The sequence below is a fragment of the Caenorhabditis remanei genome, chromosome V (assembly GCF_010183535.1).
Source record: "Caenorhabditis remanei strain PX506 chromosome V, whole genome shotgun sequence".
In the NCBI taxonomy this organism is placed as follows: domain Eukaryota; kingdom Metazoa; phylum Nematoda; class Chromadorea; order Rhabditida; family Rhabditidae; genus Caenorhabditis; species Caenorhabditis remanei.
Genome location: NC_071332.1, coordinates 11,644,742 through 11,668,060, shown reverse-complemented (window position 1 = coordinate 11,668,060; position 23,319 = coordinate 11,644,742). Strand labels below are relative to the sequence as shown.

General features: G+C 38.4%; 5 protein-coding genes across 5 annotated transcripts; 3 read left to right on the top strand and 2 right to left on the bottom strand.

Moving 5' to 3' along the window:
• Positions 1–1,128: 1,128 nt before the first annotated feature.
• Positions 1,129–3,044, bottom strand: GCK72_019129 (uncharacterized protein; the record flags this gene model as incomplete). Its single annotated transcript, XM_053732889.1, has 8 exons — positions 1,129–1,239; positions 1,293–1,458; positions 1,513–1,692; positions 1,739–1,827; positions 1,872–2,007; positions 2,056–2,447; positions 2,699–2,926; positions 2,982–3,044. The coding sequence occupies 8 exons, from the start codon at positions 3,042–3,044 to the stop codon at positions 1,129–1,131; spliced, it is 1,365 nt and encodes a 454-aa protein (XP_053581802.1).
• Positions 3,045–3,912: 868 nt separating this feature from the next.
• GCK72_019128 (uncharacterized protein) lies at positions 3,913–6,807 on the bottom strand (the record flags this gene model as incomplete). The annotated part of the gene is made up of 11 exons (XM_003115270.2): positions 3,913–4,109; positions 4,158–4,270; positions 4,323–4,447; positions 4,497–4,729; positions 4,776–4,900; positions 4,969–5,171; positions 5,228–5,311; positions 5,355–5,574; positions 5,619–5,839; positions 5,889–6,161; positions 6,736–6,807. The coding sequence occupies 11 exons, from the start codon at positions 6,805–6,807 to the stop codon at positions 3,913–3,915; spliced, it is 1,866 nt and encodes a 621-aa protein (XP_003115318.2).
• Positions 6,808–12,558: 5,751 nt separating this feature from the next.
• On the top strand, positions 12,559–14,267 carry GCK72_019127 (uncharacterized protein; the record flags this gene model as incomplete). Its single annotated transcript, XM_003115806.2, has 5 exons — positions 12,559–13,124; positions 13,174–13,494; positions 13,546–13,732; positions 13,840–14,082; positions 14,178–14,267. The coding sequence occupies 5 exons, from the start codon at positions 12,559–12,561 to the stop codon at positions 14,265–14,267; spliced, it is 1,407 nt and encodes a 468-aa protein (XP_003115854.2).
• Positions 14,268–14,851: 584 nt separating this feature from the next.
• GCK72_019126 (uncharacterized protein) lies at positions 14,852–16,117 on the top strand (the record flags this gene model as incomplete). The annotated part of the gene is made up of 4 exons (XM_003115736.2): positions 14,852–14,917; positions 15,025–15,172; positions 15,215–15,948; positions 15,995–16,117. The coding sequence occupies 4 exons, from the start codon at positions 14,852–14,854 to the stop codon at positions 16,115–16,117; spliced, it is 1,071 nt and encodes a 356-aa protein (XP_003115784.2).
• A 5,744-nt stretch (positions 16,118–21,861) lies between these two features.
• GCK72_019125 (uncharacterized protein) lies at positions 21,862–23,274 on the top strand (the record flags this gene model as incomplete). The annotated part of the gene is made up of 4 exons (XM_003115230.2): positions 21,862–21,882; positions 22,013–22,114; positions 22,163–22,885; positions 22,966–23,274. The coding sequence occupies 4 exons, from the start codon at positions 21,862–21,864 to the stop codon at positions 23,272–23,274; spliced, it is 1,155 nt and encodes a 384-aa protein (XP_003115278.1).
• Between the last annotated feature and the right edge of the window lie 45 nt (positions 23,275–23,319).

Genomic DNA, 23,319 nt, shown 5'->3' with positions numbered 1-23,319 from the left:
CGATACTAGAGTTGAACTTGAAATTTCCAATTGAACTAAACTCATTCCAAACTGCATAAATAAAACAACAACCAGAATTTAAAATTTTTATTGGATAGAAATTTTGTTTCATTAAATTCATGATCCCAAATCAATATCATGTGGATCCACAGGGTTGGTGATAGTTGTTGTCTGGAATATAACTATTTTCATTGCAGTTTTTTTCTATTTTAGTTACAAAACTATTCAAAAATGAATTGGAACGTAGTTTTGAGAAATTGTTACTGAAAAAAATATACCCTTTTACATGTTCCCGTACTCGTACATGAGAATCCAGGAGGGCAACAATAACTGGTTCCAGGACAACATTTTCCTTCTGTAAACGGACAGCATCCTGCAATACAAAAGATTTACCGTATTCCCTAATTGTAGCGCCCCTCCAATAGAAGCGCACTAGGAAGGCTACTTCAAAAATTGAATTGCACCTTCCAATTTAACCGCAAAACTGTTTTTAAGAGATTGTAAAAACTGTGTTGACATATGGAAGCGCGTTTGGGAGACCACTTAGAAAAAAGCGCATGCGTTTCAATTGAACGGAATATGGTAACTGACAGACACACAGACAGACAAAACAAGAAATTAAATAATCACAAACCATATTGTTCATTTCCCAGAGGACAACAAACTGCGAATTCGTCACATTGTGTCATTCTTTTCTCATCACATAAATTTGGCTCCAGTGTGCATTGGGACAGTTGGAAACTGAGAATAGCTGAAACAGAGATTCAATTGTAAAGTTTCTGGAAATGCGATTCAATAAAACAATTTTTGAAAATCAATATCAATTCCAATACAAAGTGAGTTACATTTCAGCTCCGCCTCTCCATACAACTTGTTTACATTTCTCAAATTTAAGAAAATCACGTTTAATATTTTGGAATGGAATTCGTAAAATCTGTCATGGAAACTTTCGAAAATCTCACCGAGAATCAAAATAAACTGAGTGAACATTCTGAAGAAATATTAAATTTAACTGTGGAATGAGTTGAGAGTATAAAGAAGCAGACATAATTTCTTTATCATTTTAATTTTTATTGGGTTTCAATTTGATGATAAGCAACATTTGGGGGTGAGGGAATTATCGTCGAATTATAATTTTTCATCATTTATTGATTGCTTCAATGGGAATTCCTGTGGTTCATCACATTTTGTGAAGTCAGCTGGTTGGTCAGTGAAGAAGAAATATGCTGAGAAGTTGGCCTGGAATTCAAGATGGACCCAGCTAACTCTTGGAATGTATTTTGCAAACTAACCACTAACAACAATCCGGACATTACCAAGAATGCATGTGACCATTCGTATCGATTTGATTCATCGGTTACTGTAGCTGCAACGATTGCAGGAACAAAGAATAGAGCGAGACATTTACAGAATTGAATAGCCGCGATTACAACATCAGCGAATTGTTGGGATACGTGTCTGTAAATCAGGTTCTTGAGCCAAGGTTCCATAAGTCAAACAGGTATTTCTCACCTTCCACACTGATAAAATCCAGCACAATTAGTTGACATCAAACAGTTGACTGCAATTAGTAAAAACATTGCAATCCATTTCTGATCTTTTGAAATAAATCCAAGTCCACCGAAGAGAATTGAAACGATTCCACACGAAATCGAGTTGAAAATCAACATTTTTGCCTTTGGGTTTATAGATCTTCAAAATTAAAGTTTCGAAAAAAATTAATGACCGAAGAGCTTACGTTATCCTGTCACTGATGAACGCGGCTCCAAATTTGAATGGTAGTTGAGCGAAATTGGTGATACCAATGATGAATGCAGTCTGTTCAATCTACAAGAACAACTTTTTTCAAACAAATTAATAGAACAACTTACTGGAAACTCCAATACAGTATTGAAATATATTGGAGAGTAAGTGATTATCATGATTGACATTGACAAATCCATGAAGGCATTGAACCAAGTACAGATCAGAGCGCTGTTTGTGATCATCTTCAGGTACGGGATTTCTCTGAAATATTCCAGTTTCCCATATCAGGTAAAGCATGGAATAGTTTACCTTTTCTTATCAAAATGAGCCGCAGATTTTCCTTTTTGAATTTCGGCCAATTCTCTTGAAGTAACACTTGAATGGGATAATGGATCATCGGAATATACGATGTACCAGAGGACAAAACAAAGAACACCAGCAACCGAATGAACGTAGAATGATGATCTCCATCCGAAACTTGAGGTGCACAACTGAAATTTCTTCTTCGCACCGAATTTACTGGCACTCAATCTGAAACGGGACAAATATAAACTCACGAATCCAGTAACTGCAGTAGTGATCACAGTGGCAAACGGTGAGAATACAGTAAGAACAGACACGAAGAATGCAACTTCATCATGTGGTGCCCATTTTACACAGATTATTCCAATGACTGCGAAGTCAGCAGCATATGCAATTCCCTGGAAACAAGATGGAACTGCTGGTGAAAATCACATTGTTTTAACGATAAATGGTATTCAATTGTTTGGTTATTACTCTTTCAAATGCCAATTAGTATGCTAAGATTAAAATGTATTTCTTTGTTCAAATCCAATTCAAAAATTGAAAAAATTTTTGAAAACTAATCTTCAACACGTGGAACTGCATATATTTCAAAAACTTTTCGAACTCATGAATATTCAATTTCCTCTTCCATATTTTCAGAACAAACCTGTATCAATCTTATGATAAGTAAGAAAATATAATTGTTTGCAGCAGCGAATGGAGTACAAGAAGTTGCAATGAGAGAGATGATTCCAGCTGATAAGAAAACGTTTTTGGCTCCATATCTGACATACATCCAGTTGTATGGAATAGTTCCAATTATTGTGCCGATTGCAACTGCCCAAATTAATTGGGCTTTTTCAGTGGAAGTGTAGTCGTAGATGGATTGAAGAGTCTAGGGAAAAAGAGGGTTAATATTAGAAGAAATCAGGAAAATCTGAAAAACTCACTCCATTCTGTCCCAAAATTGCTCCTTCCATATCATTTTTCATACAAATAAATGCGAAATTCATAATAGTATAATTAGAAAAAATGCTCATCAAACAGAAAAATGCAACCATCATAACAACAAAACGGTAGTAGGCCATTTTAGGAAGACACATTTTGTCACTACTGGCCACTTTTCCATCCTTCTTTTTCTCTGACATTTTGAGAGAGAATTGTTCCGGTAAAAGGCGAGAAGACAATTTATTCAGAGATAGTATCGGAAGAGAAGGGACATTTGTCAGAGAATACACTAGGTTTCGGGTATAAATAAACTTGAAATGCAATTTTTGAAGAAAAGAAATAAATAGTGTGATGTTGTTATTCGTTATTATTATTAACTGAACTTGTTTTCTCTACAAGAGAGGTACATTTATTGACTATTTTTTCATCAGGTTTTGATCGTTTTGATGGTCGGAAAAACACTTTTAAAATATAAGAGACGATCATTATTGTCAATTTTTAGAAGTCACGAATTGGCCGGAATGATAGATCAACGAAACAGTAGAATCGTTCGATTCACGACTATCTATTTTTAAATATGAATCTTCTGAAACCATTTCAGATTAACTGTAATATTAGTTTCTATCATTTCTTATGGGGTTATTCACCTCTGGAAAAAACGTTTTTTTCCGGAGGTGAATAACCCCATTAGAATTCTTTTAGGAAGAATAGACATAAACAAACTTTATTTCAAACAGGATTAACACAAAAACCACACGTAGACGCACAAGAAAACTCAGCGATGAGTGGCAGTGAAGATGTACACATTCCGTTGGTCGAATATGTTGTGCATCTGGAAGAAAATGTTCTTGTTTTTTGATAAAAAACGATGGAATTACTGCTGTGAAAGTTATCGATTAAACGTTAAAAAATATAATAAGTTTTTCAAAAAACTTACTGGCTTTGCTCGAACCGATCTTGACATGTTCCACTTCCAGACACAACCTTCCCACATAAATCCATAGTTACTGCACACATGACCTTCAATTGTGCTGTATCGTAAACACTACATCCTTGTTCATATGCTGTTTTCAATGCAAGACAAGTGTCTTTATCTGATAAATCTACGCATGCGGAGACTGTCGAATTGACTGAAAATCAAACTAAATTAGAGTCTTTCAATTGGGTAAAAAGAATACCATAACGATAAGACCAAGAATAAGTTGTTACATAATACCGGTTATAAGTGAAAACAGGCATGGGATTCACTTCTGCCGTCATGATCTCTCCGTTGAATTCGTCGCAGCAATATCTGGAAAATAGGTTACGTTGGGTTGAATAAAACTTCTCCTCTGGTCTCTCACCGTGTCTGAGTCATTGTCATATCATTTTTCAACTTTGGTTCAATCCCATTGAATGTGCATCCATATCCACATTGTGTGTTGTAAGCGGCATCGATTCGGAACTGGATTTGTTTTCCGACAGGAGCCTACATTTTACATATTGTACGAGGCATGTGAAATGAGAATTCGACCAACCTTAATCCAATGTGCACAATACGCAAAACTGGTTCTTGCAGACATTGCATTCGAAGAGTTCCCGAAAGTGTAGTTCTGTTGTTTCCAGGTGTCAGTAGCAGTCAGCTCACTTCCACAACCATAATCTGCTCTCTCGTTACAAAGAGTTCCTCCGAAACCATACGGACAAGCACATTCAGCGCAGTTGGCTGGGTTGGGATAACCTCCGTTCCCACAGTTTAATGAAGTTGGACCTGGAAGATTAGTTAGTCAGGTTGGATTTGAAAATTCATTACTCACATGAACAAGAATAATGTGTATTCAACATTTTCAGATCCAAAAATGTCACTATTCGTCCTCCCATCGTGTACACCATCAATGGATCTTTTGGAACTATCGAATCGACTCCTCCAGATGTGACAAATCTAGAAAACGACTTTTATTATGCATGTTTTTCAAAAATCGCTTTGAAAATACTATGAAAAAAACGCACGCTCTGCCTCCATAATGCATGAAACTTCCATATTCATAATCCACTAAATTCGTCGATGTCGCAGCAGTCATTTTGTAAAAATTGGGTTGAGATGATTCTGGAACATCAGTCAGGTCAATTGTCACGTATTCATCTCGATCAGATCTCATTTGGGAGTGGAACACGCCAAGGGTATGGGAGAGTTCGTGAGCAGCTGTGCCAACCTGAAGATATTTTTGAGGCATAATGTCACGTTCTGGAATTCCTCTATTACACTCACCAATTCACACCCAGATCCAAGAGATAATGTCTGTTCTCCGCCTAACATTCCAACGTTTGAATAACATCCCACTCCGTTGATGATCTTAAAGCACTTCAAAGAAATTGAAAGTGTTAGAAATGATCACCTTGACTCGATTAGTTGCTGTACTATTCAAAACGAAGGTAACACAAGTTCTCTCCTCCAAAAATTTCATCGCATCTGCCACAATCTGCTGCATATTTGATCCTAATCCAGAATCGAAATAGTAATAAACAGTGTTATCCGGCCAGAATTGAGCCGAGTTTTGGATTTGTCGCTTCTTTCGAGACTTTTTTGAATTAGAAGTGAACTCAGCAATTTGATTTCTGAATATTCATAGTCTATCAGAAACATCAAACTCAAAACTCACTCGTCCAAGTTGATATCTCCCTGAAACAAATAATCATTCAATCCAGCTCTTTCATTCACTTCAAACATATCCAATGCTGGAGGATTTTCAGTTACTTTCACTTTTCGATACGATTTGTGAAGTTTTTTGGATTCCGTCTGTGATATTTTCTTCACTTTTATTTTCTTTCCCATCTGAGCAAGTTGTTTCTTTCGTTTCTCTGGTGTCGTGCCACGGAGAGTCTGAAATTTGGAATGTTTAAAAGGAGTCTACGTATTTTTTGATTCTCACATTTCTTAAAGACTTTCTTGCTGCAGATTTCAGAATATAAACTGGTTTAGTGCTCGTTGGAGAAGAAGTTGTTGTGGTGGTGGTAGTGGAAGTGGTTGGTGAAATTGAACTAGTTGAGGTAGTGTTTATCTTCGAATTCCATGTCCATTTCCAACTAAATGGACCTTGATTTGGTATTGTTACAGTCGGAGGTCCCTCCCTCCTTTCATTCTTTTCCGCCCCATTTTCGAATGACCATTTGTGAAGATTTGGAGTTTTAGCTGCGTCATTGTCCTGTCATAAAAAGTTCATTTGAAGATCAAATAAATTATTTGAATCAGTTGTTTTTATTTGTGTTTCGTTGAGGTTTGTACTATGTCAATTGATCATTTTGAAAACAATAAAGTAATTGAAAAAACGTTTGTTTTTCTCTACTCTTTCAGTCTAGACATGTCGGCTATTGTAAAAAAATTCTACAAAGGTCATAAACAATATACTCAAATTCAAGATCAAGACCTTGCTTGACACAGATCAACTTATTAAATCTGATCATTGAATAGTTGGTTTTTTGAATCTTTTAAAAAAGTTTCTATCATCAACAAAGAGTTGACCCGGAACTTTGGTTTTCATTTTATTTTAGTTTCAAACTAATTGTTAGTGAGGGTATTCTGAAAAGGTCAGGAGAGATTACGGTGGGAGTCTGGAAACAAATAGCTGGAATAATTAGATTTTCAATGTTTAGTTTTATGTCTATTGAAATAATTTTGAAATTCCAGTGATTTATTGTTATCTTCTTCTAGACCGTTCTTCATTATTATCAGTTATATCATTTTGAGTAAACACATTTGGTAAGAAGATAAACTGATACCTTATTGACTTGGGTTAGAACAACATTGAAAATGAGTGAAAATTCAATGAAATAGATGACAAATCGAGGCATATAGAGAGTGCGAAGGCATTTCAATTCACTGAGAGGACACTACGTTTTAGACCGAAATATTTAATCCGTCAGATGTCTTTTTTATCCTTTTTCATAAAAAACGAATTTTTCAGATTTCAGTTATTTTGGAGAGAGAAGTTTCGGGAGAACAATGAACATGGTGTTCCGACGTTAGAGGGAAGGTGAACCCCGTCAGATTTAGAATGCGAGAATAACAAGAGAGGAACAGTTAACAGGTTCATTCAATAGTGAAAAGGTGCCAGGAGGATACTTTAGTCTCTAGTGGTGCCTTGAGCGTTGGAAGAAGCAGTGGTTGAAAGGATGGTGGAGCCAACGGTTGAGATCGATGACGTGGAGTAGAACTTCCAGGGGAGATCTTCAGGAGCACGAGTGTGAGAGAGTTGAAGAGCCGTTGAACTGACGATTTCCTTTCCTTTTATGCGGCGAATCGAGGGCGATCGGTTAACTTGGGGTCGGCACAATCCGAGGTTAGGGTACGCAAGTAGTCGACGAGAGTTGTTGAGCATTTCCTCGAGAAGGCCACGTTTCACGTATTGAACTTATTGTCAAACCATTTCTTGTAGCCATTTTGGTTAGATGTGGTGAATCTAATAGAAGCCATAGAGTTGTTAGGCTGGTTAGTCAAGGTCGTGAATTAATGGCTAGTTAATTCCATGACACTGGGGGGCCACGAGAAAAACTCTGTGGCGGCTCCCAAAATGCTGTGATATTGTGTAGAAGCAGTTGTTGCTGTGAATGTAGACGGATCATAAATTCAAGTGTTGATCGTCGTTAGTGACTGATAGCTTGACTGGTTTGAGCTAATCCTGCAGTTGCAGTGGGATGTTGTCGAGGAGGATGCTGACGTAAATGTGTGCGGTTCAAAGTGGATAGTTGTATGTGGTTTTGAAAGTTTTGTAAAATTGGAGTAGTTGTAAGAGAGCTTTGTGAGCTATCTTTGATTATCTTGGTTTTGATGTTGCTGTCAGTAGTGTCTAATTGATTTGATGATTGAAGGACAGAATAAATGGTTGGGTAAGCTATTGCTCGTTCTCTTTGTGAGAGGATGCATCGAGAACAATGCGAAATTTCGTGATTGAGTAATCTGGTTTTACTATAACTCGATGGGGAATATAGTATTTTGAATCAATGGGTTTTTTGTTTTCGGGCGCTTGATCAGTGGAACCGAATTTCAATTGTTGTTGTGTGATATCGTTGTAGCGTTTTTGAAACAAGACAAAGGTTGGTTTTGCTTTTATTTGGGATTTCAGTTGTGTAAGTGTCAACGACGAATTTTTGTGAAGAGTTGACTTCTTGTCATTGAACGGGAATGGGACAAAGATTTTGTTTTCTTTGTCTGGAATGACTGTAGTTTTAAACTTGGTGATCAATTCCTGGTCAAAGGAATTGATGGAATCAGTTTGCTCGCTCGGGGCGACTGGTTGTGGTGGATCTGGTGCGTGTGACCGGGTGTTAGTCAAAGGACTAAATGAAGCGACCATAGTAGACAGGCACGGGTGATTGGTAGATGAGAGCTCTGGTCGAGCGAAAGAGTTACTGGTTTTAACTTTCCAGTTTCCTTCTATGCCCAGAATGCTTGTTATCAGGGGTCAGGTTACTCGTTCGTGTTAAGGTTAGTCGTCCGTGGTTAGGGACGCATACCACGTCAGTATCGACGAATGGAGCAGAAGTGTAACTTATCCGAATTTGTTGTCTAGTGTGTACTGTGGTTGTGAGCCTGTGTGAGTTTAGTGAGGCTAGCAGTATCGTAGCGCTAGACCGAATTTATGTCCGATTGTCCGCATTCAGAAATTGCTGGCCAGTCAATTTACTGGATGAGAATATGCGTTTGGAGGACTGTTCAGGTTCAAAGGTGATTGGTGGTGCGAATGGTCCCAGAATTGGAGTAGAAGGACGACTAGATGAAAACGTGGTTGAGTTTTCAAGATTTCACTTGTGGTAACTGACTGATTTTAACTGCTAGTTTTGGATTGGTCATATTCTGTATGTGTGACACCTTGTTATCACTGTCTTGGTTTGAGGGGTTGTTTGTGTTGAAAGAACATGTGTTGTCTGTCCATGGGAAGAAGACTAGGTAGGGAATTGTTGCCTAAGATCAGATCTATCGGTTTCCCTTTGCATCTTTTGAGATTCGTGAGTTGTTGAAGGTCAAAATACTTTGAGTTAGGTATAACAAGTATTCTGATGAGAAAATTGGTGGTTTCATGAAAATTTGGAGTTGGGTAAATTTCTGCATGATGGTGTTCCATATTTTTCCCATTTTGTCGGGGGTGACTGAATTGTAGAGATTTACTTGTTGTGGACCTGAGGATGGATTGAATCCTCGAACGATCAATAATTTTGGATTGTTTCTGGACAGTGCCGACTCATCGGTGGTAGTTTTGAAATACGTGAATTTGTGGTTCCGCTGTCAATCAGAGCATTGATTCTTGATCCAAATGATGTGAGCGGGACAGTGGTTGTGTCGATTCTGTGAATTCGATGAATGTGTACGGGATTTTGTACCGAATCTTCTGTGGCCGAAGGTATATCTGGTGAACACATAATAGTACTTGGGACTGGTTACCTCCGTTGAAGGGCGACAAGACTTAAAGTTTTGTAGCTAGTTGGATGGCTACTGTGTGTTTGGTTGCTAATGGCTGGGTGCCAACCAAATCCTTTAGCAACGCTCAAAATGTGGTAATGTTTCTCATCACAGTTTGAATAGCGATGGATTTTTGTGGTCTTTCAAATGTTGGGAAAGAGTGGAAAAAACTTTTGTGCTAATGTCCGATCTGGTGGACAGTGTTCAAGGTTTGTTTACGAGCTATTGTGCTTAGCTATCTTTGCTCTTTGCTTTTGCTATTTCAAGCGTGTTGTAGCTAGCTTGGAGTTGAGTGATTATTGCTGGTTGTTGTAGGTTTGTGATTACTTTTTTGTGTTTCCTCTATCATGTGCTGGGTATGTTATCTCGGTTAGTGAACTTGTTTTTGGTTTGTCTAAAACTGGTCCACTCGACTGTGCACTTGATATCAGGCGAGTGGATGACTTTGTGTGTGTGGATTTGTAATGATTTCCGTCGTTTCTTGGAAGTCGTGTTACTATGAGGAGTGCGTGCACGACGGTTGGAGCACGAAAATTTCCTATGTGGGCCTGGAATGGTAGGCCATTAGCGGATGGGTCTGGTGAATGAATTGTTTTCATTGGTACTGGTATCGGAGTTCTTGTATGAACCTAGTAGCACTGGTCTGTAAGAGTGTACCATTAGTGTATGAATCGAGGTTGTTTTGTATTGTTCAGCATTGGGATCGGATTCTTGTGTGAATCTTGGTATATGGTTTTTGTGTGGTTGATTTCGTGCATGATTTAAAGTATGATGTTCTCCTAGAGGTTCCCCTCTTTGCACGAGTCGGAGACGTTGGAATCTTCGAGAAACCTCGCGGGTTTCCATGTCGCAAAAAGACCGATATTCCTGATAAGCGTTCCGGAGCGCTTACAGACAAGCCCTGGAATGTATGTGAGAGCAATGGTGTCCTCTCAATGAAAGCAATGGTGTCCTCTCATTTTAGTATGTTTTGCGGAACTTAGAATGAGGTTGTCAATGGTCATAGGAAATATCGAATTACGAGATGTCATTGTATCCTTTTCAGGCTGCCGTTGGGCCCTTGGCAGAATAATTGGGATAAATTCGTCTACGTAATTTCCAACCTGAATGGTAGTTGGTCTCGTACAGTTCCACTAGTGGTACGAGACTGGAATGGAATAGAATAGAAGTAGAAGTGGTTTACTCGATATGTGAGTAAAGAGTATGAAATGCTGACTTGTCGGGGTATATGTGATTCTGATTTATGGTAATGGTAATGTAATTGCCAGTATAAGTAAGTGAGAATGGTTCAGTGGTTGTGAATGTTGTGATACCTTTTGTTGCTCTGTGCCACGTCTTCTTGCAAAGACCAGAGCGAGGTTCTGTGTGACTCTTTCATTTTGTGGCTCTCTCACAACTATTGTGTTGCGAGTATCCTGTAGTGGCGGTGAATATCCTGTATTGTAAATCTCCTGTGGTATTCTCGCCACCTATGGGTTATGTCCAAAGGTCGATGCACCATGTTCCGACGTTAGAGGGAAGGTGAACCCCGTCAGATTTAGAATGCGAGAATAACAAGAGAGGAACAGTTAACAGGTTCATTCAATAGTGAAAAGGTGCCAGGAGGATACTTTAGTCTCTAGTGGTGCCTTGAGCGTTGGAAGAAGCAGTGGTTGAAAGGATGGTGGAGCCAACGGTTGAGATCGATGACGTGGAGTAGAACTTCCAGGGGAGATCTTCAGGAGCACGAGTGTGAGAGAGTTGAAGAGCCGTTGAACTGACGATTTCCTTTCCTTTTATGCGGCGAATCGAGGGCGATCGGTTAACTTGGGGTCGGCACAATCCGAGGTTAGGGTACGCAAGTAGTCGACGAGAGTTGTTGAGCATTTCCTCGAGAAGGCCACGTTTCACGTATTGAACTTATTGTCAAACCATTTCTTGTAGCCATTTTGGTTAGATGTGGTGAATCTAATAGAAGCCATAGAGTTGTTAGGCTGGTTAGTCAAGGTCGTGAATTAATGGCTAGTTAATTCCATGACACATGGGATTTCAGAAAACCCCACGAGCAAACTCGGAAAAAAGACCTGCAGTTGTTTATCATAATTTCAGAATTGACACAAGATAGAATACTTTTGAAGCACCTTCGAAGGCGAGACATCAACAAGGAAATATCAGCTTTAACCATCTAGTTTTGGAATTAATTTGTTTCGTAATTCGTTCAATTTTCCCTGTTCAATAGTTGGTCCCTCATTGTGATTCCTCAATAATTTCAGCTGAGATCAGGAGAAAATAAATATTTACACAGATAAAGTATCCATCAATTATCATTTTTATCGTACATTTTTATTGTATTACAGGTGCATAAAAGAATGGAATGGTGGGAACTCTTCGTTGTGTTCCTCCTGGTGCCTCTCACTTCTTTTGACCATTCAACATTAACTCCCTTTACACCATTTCTTCTTCTTCTCATTTCTGTTTTTTTTTCTTCTTTTTTCAAGCGCCCTTTTTTTTATCGTTGTTTTCCAAATGATTATAGATAGGAAATTGAGTTGTTTCAAATAATACACTTATTTCTTTTCCAATTCTATTACTCATTTCATACAGTAATCGAACACTTAGTCACTGAATTGTCTGTCACTCTTTCTCTCTCGGTGGAACGAGTGAGAGGAAAAGTGTCACAGAGAAAACTCCAAGAAATAGGATGACGAATCACTACGACCGCCTATTTTCCTCGCCGTCCAATCAGAAGAATTTGAATGCATTGTCTTTCTTTCGATTCATTTCGGACCGTTCTATATCGTTTTCTATATCTTTTCTATATCTTTTTGCCTGGGGTTACGGTCATGTCTTCGGTTCTAATATGTTTTTCGAATTACGTTGTCAATCATCGTTTTTCACAAAAATGATCGGACAGATTACCTGTGCATCTTTTCGAGGAATTTCGAAGAAAATTATACGAAATTTTTACTCGCAAAACTCCAAAGAAAGCTGGCACTGGCAAAACTGGCTACCGTAACCGTTCCTCAACAAAGATCACTATATCGGAACTTATTCATCACTGATCTTTTTTCGCTTTCCTCTTTCCGTAAAGAAAAAAATCCGCTCACTAAGAACTATTGCTATCATATAAAAAATCATAAAACTTTACTAAGTTTCAGGTAGAAATCATGAACAGCTCTGCCCACGACTATAATGATCTGTACGACCCACAAGTATTCAGTCAAAGTCAATTCTTCGTAGGAGATTCCAGCTCCTACTCCTTTGGCAACCAATCATTCCACTCTTCTTTGTATCAACCTCCTCCATTGCACTACACCTTCTCTCCAAATGTCCCTGTTTCATATGACAACATACAATGGAACAGCAATGTAAGAATGCTCTACAAATGTAATTCCTGTGGGAAGGAACATAGTGAAGATACTGTTCTAAAGAAGTACAGAAACAAGCCGGAGAAATTTGTATGTTCCGGATGTCATAAATGGAGCAAGAATCTCAATGAGCCGCTTCTCGCCGCATTTCAAGATGCCATTGGGAATGCCCATTTCAAAATGAATGTTTTCTTGAAAAACTTCAAGAAAAATCATGGAGTCAATATTGAAGAAAGGTCAATTCGCAGCCACTTGGATAAACTGATCAACGAATTCATCAAAAGATCAGATGACTCCAAGATGATAATCAAGATGCTTCGCTGCGCAGAGACGACCATTCCAGCCGATGGGAATATTCTCGATAGGTAATTATTTGTATTTCCAGATTTTGTTTCAGTTATAATAATCTTTCAGGATCAAAAAATTAGGCAAGGTAGAAACTGAGATCAAAAGAAAAGGCGTCCGGGTGGTCAAGTTCGTCAGTGAAACCGAAGGAATCGAATCATTTCCAACGGTAGAACTTGCTTCTGAACGTCATCACTCAGCGAATCTTGATGACGATTTCTCAACATTCGATGGCTCTTTCTTGCCAGCAATGAGTACACCTAACTCGTCCATACAAAACCCATCACTGACTTCAGAAGATAACGTGAAAAGGGAGGAAAATGAAATCAAAAGAGAGCTAGAAGATGAGGAAGCGCGTACTCCACCAAAAAGAGAAAGGAAAGAGGAAAAGTGAGTTTATTATTCTTTTTAATTCCTTTTTTAGATTATCATATATTTTAGGAAGCCGTTGGAAATCTCCCCATGTGCCCCCGTGCCATCGACTTCGGCCGGAATATTCTTCTTCATCTTCAGCGACTTCTTGAACAAATTGAGCGGATCGTTGAACAACGAGAACCCAAATCTAGAGAAATTCATAAAAGCTATCAATGAGGAAATCGGAAAGATGAGCACCGAATTGGCGGAGAAAGTTAGTTAATTACGACTCTGTAGTCAGTGTGACACAGTTATTCGTGTTTCCGGATGTGTGACTAGGATTGCTTCGTAATATTGGGTGACTATTCACTTCATTTTCAGAAAGTCCTCTACCGGCAGATCCATTCCTGGCTGCATGGTATCTTCAATGCGGTAAAATATGGAATTGAGACCCGCCCAGTCGCGGAATCCGATGAGTTGGTGGTTGTGGCCGAATTCCTCAAATTCAAAGATTTTCTGAAGATTTTTGAACAACTGGCGAGTCACTTTAGATTCTTTGACACATCATTCGAAATTTTGATTAAGGAAGTTGGAGATGCAATTCAAAATTCTGCTGACGAACAAGTAAGTCCACTATTCAGATTCAAATAGTAACAGATAGGTGTTATTTATGTGAAATGATTTCGTTCAGTTTCCTAAACATATATTACAAATTTCAGGTTTTGAACGCGAATGAAATCCCCGGACTGGTGAAATTCATTTACGATCAGAATGGAGTCAAAATCAAACAATCGGTACGATTCCACTGATCATCGTATTCTATATTTCACCATTTTCCCCCGATTTTCTCCATTTTCCATGTCTGTTCTTTTTTTGTTTGATTAAATTTGAAAAATTTTCCCTTTCAACTGGTTCGTTTCCCCCTCCTTCCTTTTTCCACCCATTATCTTTGTTTAGTGATTTTCCAATCCATGACGATGATCATTTGCTTAATTTTTAATAAAAATTGTGTTTCAATCTTATTGTTTTGAATGAATAAATAACTGAATTGTCAAAAATACAACAAATACAGTATCTCGAGGCTAAAACTTTCGTGGTGAGACCCAACGAGCGGAACCAAATGTGCCTTTAACTTTTAGCTTCTCCGGTTTCCCACGGCCTCCTGCAGAGGCCCTCTCAAAGTACTGCGCGCAGTGCGTTTCCAATTTTATTGATTTTCACGCCACGATTCTTTTCCCCTGTTCCTCTGCAATAAAACATCTCGATAAAAGTGTGCAGTGAGACCGATTTTTACTTCTGGAGATAATATGATTTATTGTTGCCTATTCACTAACCGTTCATTGTTTTAAAAATTGAGTTTCCTTCTGTTTAAGTTGAGCATTTTATATTTCAGATGCCACCACTTGAAGCGAACTACGACGAGTCAATCAACAAATCGACAGACTTTGTTGATGATCATGTTAGTTTTTTTCAAGTTTCGGACCACAAAAGCGTTAATTTCTGTAGCTCCTGAAGCTGTCGTTCTACATGCAAGCAATAGCTTTAATTTTAGATTTTTTTTTGCAGAAATGGGGTAAACTTTTCCCCACGTGCGTTGCCGATCCCGACCGATCGTCGCAATTCATGACAAGAATGATTTATGTGGCATTCTCAACAGTTCTCCATCGCCGAGGCATACTCTCGACCGAGTACTTTTCTAAAAATTATATAACAGGTAAGTGAAAAGCGTAAAATTCAGCACTATCTTCTTTTTCAGAAAAGAGCCGATGCCTGACTTTGTGCTTCAAGAATCCGAAAGCGCTCGCTATTGCTCAAAAATTGAAATCAGCTGGGGAAGCTGTAAAGAAAGGATACCTTAAGGAGCTTTCTCTGGTACTCAGCAACAATGAAGATGATGAAGAAGCGTTCGAAGTGTACTCCATGAAGTTTCATTACTTTAAGGATGGTGGTGTTGCTGCATATTTCAGCACGAATGCGGAAGGAGATCAGCAATCACCTCTGGAAAAGTTGAGCAGAGTTGAGTATAAAGGAACTGGTTCTGTTAAAGATCAACTTCTGAGCCTCCTTCGGGGTGTCTTGTACATGACACACAAAATCCTCACACCACTACAAGAGGGTTACGCTGCCAATCTTCGTGTGAACTATACCGATGAAACTCCTGAAGACTTTAAAATAGATGGCTTCTCCGATTCGAATAGCTTTTATTCTCTTCCACAAGATATTCAATCAGCAACAATCGGACATGTGCGGCCAGGATACCACGGAGCTGTGTTCGAATGCGCGAGTATTCACATGAATGACGCATATCAAGCAGAAATGTCAATGAAACGTTATCATGCAAAAAACTGTGACGCACTGGGATATAATGCCAACGAAACCCTCTTTACTACAATGGACTCTGAGAATGATCCAAAAGCTAGTCAAACTTTAATTGACTCCGTCACACCAGCTTCAAACGAGAAAAAGAATACGACAGTAGAAAACTTGGCTGTAAGAATTGTGCAGATTTGTCTCATGAGTTAATTGTTACTTTCAGAAGTCATTAGATCAAAGTGCCACCGTGGTGACTCCGAAACAAACGAGAGCAACTCGTAAAAACGCTGGTGAAGCCGTCAAAACTCGTACCTCTCCATACAGCAAAACCCGTTCCCGCAAATAATAACAAACGGGTTCTCAATTGTCGTTACTTTTTAGTTTATTGCTTCCTCTCCACTACCCGTATCCCTATCAACATGTATCATCGCATCTCATGTGAATTTCAAGTTTTACTCTAACTTTCTATTGTTTTTTTCCTGTTTCGTTCTCATGTTCAATCTTTAATTTCAAGGTAAAGTTTCGTTTGATTTGAAATTGATTTTTTCTTTCAATCGGAGCATTTATAAATCCAAGAATAAGCAGGTAGGTATTTTTTAATTAACCGGAAACCGTAAATCGATAGTAGCAAGTGCCAAATATGAAAAGTAATTTTAATCAGTGGAACAGTCTGGAATTCTCTATCTGAACACGTTTTCACCTGATTCCTGCCCACAAACACGGTGATTTTTTCGCTACATTAAATTTGGGTTTCTCTTCCATATTTCTGCTTCTCGCTAGGTCACGACCCCGTGAGGGAAGTGCGCTCCGCCAGACAACGCAGTGTAATCACGGTGATTTTCTCGGAACCACTTGGTTTGATTTCTAGACCCTCACATTGGCGGCCGCGAGCAAACCCGCTCTACTGCACCGTTGAAATTTCTAGACCCTCAACTTTGGCTTGAGTTTTCTAAAAATTTGATTATAACAACCAGCAGGTTATTTATAATGCCTCTTAAAAAAATTATGGAGAATTTTTAACAATAAGTTTCATACCATATGGCCGTCAGTTTCATAGTTTAATCCGCCAGTTACTTTTCTTGACATTCAATACAGTGTAAAAAATTATTCCATTTTCGAACGCGCTCTACCTGCACGTGCGAGAGAAGAGAGACGCAGAGCCAAACGAGTGCCGCAGTTGCAAAAACCGCGTGCCAAGCTTGCATCAAGACTCCGCCCATTTCATTTTCCACTGCGGCCGAACTTTTTTTGGCGCTACCTACTAGCTGGTTCCGAGAAAATCACCGTGTGTAATTTTCTCTGCCATAATTTTTAATCAGCTATTATCGAAATAAAAAAGTTCCGACATTTTTTCCTCGTCGGTGTTTGCAGACTCAAGCCAAAATTATCAAATTTTGGCTTGAGGCCGCAAACACCGAGGGGGAAAAAATGTCGGAACTTTTTTGTTGCGACAATATATAAAAAAAAAGAAATCGAAATTGAAAAAAAACGGCCTCATGAGATTAATTTTTTTCGATCTAGTTTCTGTAGAAAAAAATTCCTGCCGTTTTAAGGCCTCCTTCGTATAGAAAACGGGAGTTTGTTGAAGTGATTTTCGTCAGTGTTATTTTCTCTTCCACAAACTTTGAAGAGGTTTTTAAAAAAACTGAATCCATGAATTAAAAAAAACGCTTTCATGAAAATTTTTTTTTTCGATCTAGTTTTTGTAGAAAAAAATTGGGATAGTTTCCGATTCGTTTTCTTATAGAAAACGGGAGTTTGTTGAAATTAAAAATTCCTGATGGCCTAGTTTTTAAAATGACGATGGCCTAGATTTGAGAAAGCTCACGAAGAAGCACATCTTCTAATTTAATTAGGGAAATATCACGAATCGAGATGGAGTTATGGGTCAAGACATGTATCACAAGAATGGAAATTTTGTACTGATTTCAAAATTTTATTCGAATTTTGCAGAACGATTCTGTGAAAAAAGTTATTCAGATTTTAGTGAGATTTCAGTACTAAAAATGGAAACTTTGAAGTCATGTAAGTCGTCCAGAGAGTGGATTCAGCGATATTGAAATGAACCATAGTATGTTTCAAACGACGGTGAGCATTTCCAGTCGTTTTATAGAGAATTAAGGAGATTTTCAATCGGCAAGAAACAAGATCTGGAAGAAGCAAATCGGGAAGTGACGAGTCGAGAATAACGTTTTTTTTCTAAATTTCAGTGTCGGATATGAAAAAAAACTGTCATTTGAAAGTGTATTGTGTATTTATTGTCACTTTTAATCGTGTTTTTACCTGTCTTTGATGACAACTTTGAACTTCACACGATATACCGTCGTCGCGAAGCAAATTTTCATAAAATCAGTTCAATAACATGAAAACACACCATTTGTAAGCTAAATAACTAAACTACACAAAAAATTATCAACTTTTCGTTCCTTTCAAACAGTGGAACTTGCGAAAAAGTGTTATTCGCGATTCGTCACTTCCCAATTTGCTTCTTCCCGATCCAACATTCTTTCCGGTTTGTACGGTGTCTCTTGTGTGATTGTAAATGTTTCAAATAGGAGTTTACAACATTTCATTTATCAGATTTTCTCCTAGATGCCTTGAAAAAGTTAGAAACGAGGGAGATTGATCACTGGATTGCACATTTTACGCTTCTCTTCGCCGAAAAACGGATGAATACAGTTGAAACGTCAAATTTTAGATGTTTTTCACTTGAAACTTTCTGGTTTGATAACATAAATACGTTTTTCGAGCAATTTTTGACTTATCTACCATTTTTTTGTTTCCAAACGAACACTTTTCATTAAACTTTCTCTGCACTTCACTGCAATTTATTAACCTCATTTTTCTGTGCCGCGGGGTTACATCCTTAGCCCCGCCCATTTTTCTGCGCACCATGGGGCGAAAAATTGTCAACGGGAAATGTAGCGAAAAAATCACCGTGTTGTACAAAACCTTTTTTCAAATTTGCCCTCTTTTTGTGGGACAGTTGATTGTGCGAAAGGGCGAGGTTACATTAAATTTTCTTATATGTGTATTTTTTTTGATTGTGCCATCTATCTGAACGTTTCAATAATTTCTGATATTTAGGTAAAATGACTGATAATATTGGCGGAGTAGCTGAAGATCTCCCCAAAAATGTCACAGAAACCGAAGAAATCCTCTCGAAAAGCGAAGATACAAAAGAAGACTCCGGAATCGATCAAGATCGAGTGCATATTAAAGGCATTCCCACGTTCATTGGATTCAAACAGTTCAAAAAATTGTTAGAGAAGTGAGTGACTTTCATTAAACTATTGAATACAAATATTTTGATAACATTGAGTAAATGTTTCCTATGAGAACGTTCAAACATTGAAAAACAGTGTTCTGTGGATGTTGTTGGAATAAATAACAGTGCAATAATATTCTTTTCCAGGATTCTCGGTGATGTCAAATCGAAAAAAGTTCGTTACATGGCAGATTATGCTTACGTGACGTTCGAAAATGCAGAAGATGCTCAGAAGGCAATCAAGTTGTTAGATGGATACGACTACAAGAAATACGTGTTCACTGCACACTTAGCAGCGACTGAAGTGAAGAATCTTCGAGCACCAACGACTAAAAATACGGAACCAGCTGAACAGAAAACTGCAAGAGAAAGTGTCACACCATTGGCCGAGATGGAGTATGAGAAGCAGTTGGAACTGAAACAACAAAATAGTGCCAAGTGAGAGACATTATTAATTTGTAGTTTCCACGAGATATTTTGGTGTCAAGCGAATTCTCCGGAATCAAGATGTACTGATTCATTAACCATAGAATTCTTGATCAATTTATTTGTTTTGCAATCCAAATACATATTTTTAGTGTTATGGACAAGCTACACGGGCAACTTCAACGTAACAAGATCATCAATATTGGGAAACAAGGAGAATTCCGAAAACGTCTTGAAACAATTCTTCCTTCTCCAAAAACAACGGGATATCGGAATAAATGTGAATTCACAATTGGACACGATCTAAATCGAGACATTTGCATTGGTTTTGTCGGAGGTCGTTTTTCGGAAAATCGACATTTTGTGATTCCACCGGTTAATGTGGATATTGTCACTCCTCAGATGATGGCTATTCTCAAAGATACCCACGATTATGTTCAGGAGACTGGATTGGAGCCATTTGATGAGTTCGATAGAAAAGGATTCTGGAGAATGTTGACGGTTCGAGAATTCGGCGGAGATGTTATGCTAATCTTCACGGTTTTCCCTCTGGAATCCAAGGAAAAAACTGAAGAGATTCAGAAGCAGATAGCAGAGAGATTTTTGAATTTTGAGTGAGTCCAACTCAAGCAATTGCTGATACTATTCAAAAGTAGAATTTAGGTATCCAATATAAAGATGTAGAAATTATATAACTGGCGAAAATGATTAGGAACAACTTTAGTGAAAAACCAAGAAGGATTTCATAAATTCAGACCAACTCTATTCTCGAAATGATTGATTTGTGATTTCAGAACATTCACGGAGAAGAGCTATCGAGTATGTAGTATCTATTGGCAAGAAATGGTACATATTTCCGATACGCCCAACTTTAAACTCATCGGAGGGACTCCATACATTTATGAATCGCTTTTAGATTGCCGTTTTCGTGTTTCTCCGCCTGCATTCTTCCAAACAAATAGTCAAGGGGCTTCTGTATTGTATTCGACAATTGGAGAGTTGTGTGGTTTAAGTGAAAAATCAGAAACTCAGGGATCTGGAGTGCCAGCTACTTCTGAAACGGCAACTGCTTCCCAACCATCTGGAGACGCCATTCCAATGGAAACAGAACAAAATGGAAAAGAAGAATCGAAGGAACAAGAGTCAGATGGACCACCAACAAAAATCGCCAAAATAGACACTGAAGCAGTTTCTGAATCTGCGAAATCTGAAGAAACGAATGTTTTTTCATCTGAAGAAGCAACTCCATCTACTACAGAAGACCACGGAACAATCCTTCTGGACATTTGCTGCGGAACTGGAACAATCGGACAATGTCTTCTAAAAAATATTCAAAATTCTCAAAAAGTGTTTTGCATCGGAATCGAAATGATCGTTGAAGCTGTAGAAGATGCGAAACAGAATGCGAAACAGAACAAAATGGAGAAGTGTTGTAAATACATTGCTGGAAAGGCTGAGGACACATTCAGATCGATGAAATATCATTTGCCAAAAGAATTCGATCTGAGAAAATCGCGAGTTGTAGGAGTTCTGGATCCACCAAGAGCTGGAATGCATGAGAAAGTTATCCTAGCATGTAGAGAGGTCAGTTTATAACTTGATTAATCAAACAACTAAATTCTGAAATGTTAATATTCCAGATGGAAACTATGCGTCGACTGATCTTTGTCTCCTGTGATCCAAATTCTGCAATCAACAACATTGTCAATTTGTGCCGTCCGGAGTAAGTGTCTATCAGTACAAATAGCACACACACAAAGAGTACGCGTTTCTTATCAAATGACTACAATCTACAAAATATGATTAGATCAACAATCTGTGGTCACTTTTCTCCAACTTTCTATGTCTCTATTGAGTGGGTTTGTGATACTACAAACCTCGTCTTTGATTTGGTTTTTTTTCTCAATTTTTATATATTCCTGTAATTTCCAGATCTCGCAAGTACAACGGAGCTGCATTCTCGATCACTCGTGTCCAGCCAGTCGATATGTTCCCACAGACAAATCATATGGAATGGATTATTCAATTGGATCGCTAATTTTTTTTCTAAAAACAACTTTACAGGTTTTCGGCTGTTTTGTTATTGTTATTTGTTGATTTTTCAAGAAATTGTTTTCTATTGTTTTTTTACCTATTTCCACACATCGTTTCCGTTTGATAATCTTTCTATTCATTCATGAATTTTTTGTTTCTCGATCTCATTTTTTCCTTTTCGCTAACTGTTTCAATTTCGGTTCACTCCGATCATTGAACAATTTACTTTCGTTCTATCTCATTCTTTTTCGATGCCTCGATACATGTGCTGACCACATTGATCTAACGTTGTTGGGTTTATTGAACATTTCACTTAAAAATATTTTCATTGCATATTTTACAGGTACACTGTTCCGTTCGTCATGAGCTCCACTGTTGGACAGGTAAGAAAACATTTTGCGATTAAAAAACCTCACTTAATACAATCACTAGAGAGATTCATTTTGAGTGTTCCGACAATTTGAGGCAAAGCATTACTGCCAAAAGTATGTTAATGATCAATCGAATTTGCAGGTGATCAACTGCAAGGCTGCCGTTGCTTGGAGTGCGAAGTCTCCACTTTCTATTGAAACTATTCAAGTGGCACCACCAAAAGCTCATGAAGTTCGAGTAAAAGTAAGCGAATGAGTCTTAAATATATCGATCTACTTTAAAATATTGAAGATTCTCTACACTGCTGTCTGCCACACCGACGCGTACACTCTCGATGGACATGACCCAGAAGGACTCTTCCCAGTTGTTCTTGGACACGAAGGATCTGGAATCGTTGAAAGTGTTGGAGAAGGTGTGACCGGATTCTCTGTTGGAGATCACGTTGTTCCATTATATGTCCCCCAATGCAAAGAATGTGAATATTGCAAGAATCCAAAGACAAATCTTTGCCAAAAGATCAGAATTTCTCAAGGAAACGGTTTCATGCCTGACGGAACATCCAGATTCACTTGCAACGGAAAACAACTCTTCCACTTCATGGGTTGCTCCACCTTCTCTGAATATACTGTAGTTGCTGATATCTCACTCTGTAAAGTGAATCCAGAGGCTCCATTGGAGAAAGTCTCTCTTCTTGGATGTGGAATTTCGACAGGATACGGAGCAGTTTTGAATACTTGTAAGGTCGAAGAGGGAAGTACTGTAGCTGTTTGGGGTCTTGGAGCTGTTGGATTGGCTGTGATTATGGGCGCAAAGGCTGCTGGTGCCAAAAGAATCATTGGAATCGATTTGATTGAATCGAAGTTTGAATCGGCAAAATTCTTCGGAGCCACTGAGTGTATCAATCCAAAAAATGTTCAGTTGGCCGAAGGAAAGAGCTTCCAAGCATGGCTTGTTGATAACTTCGATGGAGGATTCGACTACACTTTTGAGTGTATTGGAAATGTTCATACTATGGTGAGTTCTTAGATGCATCTTCAATACGCATAACACGTTCAAATCTTCTCTAATAAATGATAAATTCTCTATTTTTTCAGCGTCAAGCTCTTGAAGCTGCCCACAAAGGATGGGGAGTCTCGTGCATCATTGGAGTCGCAGGTGCCGGACAAGAAATTTCCACTCGTCCATTCCAGCTTGTCACTGGCCGCACATGGAAGGGAACTGCTTTCGGTGGCTGGAAATCAGTCGACAGTGTTCCAAAGCTTGTCGAAGATTACTTGAACAAGAAGCTTCTTATCGATGAATTCATCACTCATCGGTATCATATTGATGAGATCAACACTGCATTCGACGTCCTTCACAAAGGAGAAAGCTTGAGATCCGTATTGGCTTTTGAGAAGAAATAAGTTTTTATAGCTCAATTCTCTTCTGACTTTTCCTTCCCGATTCCA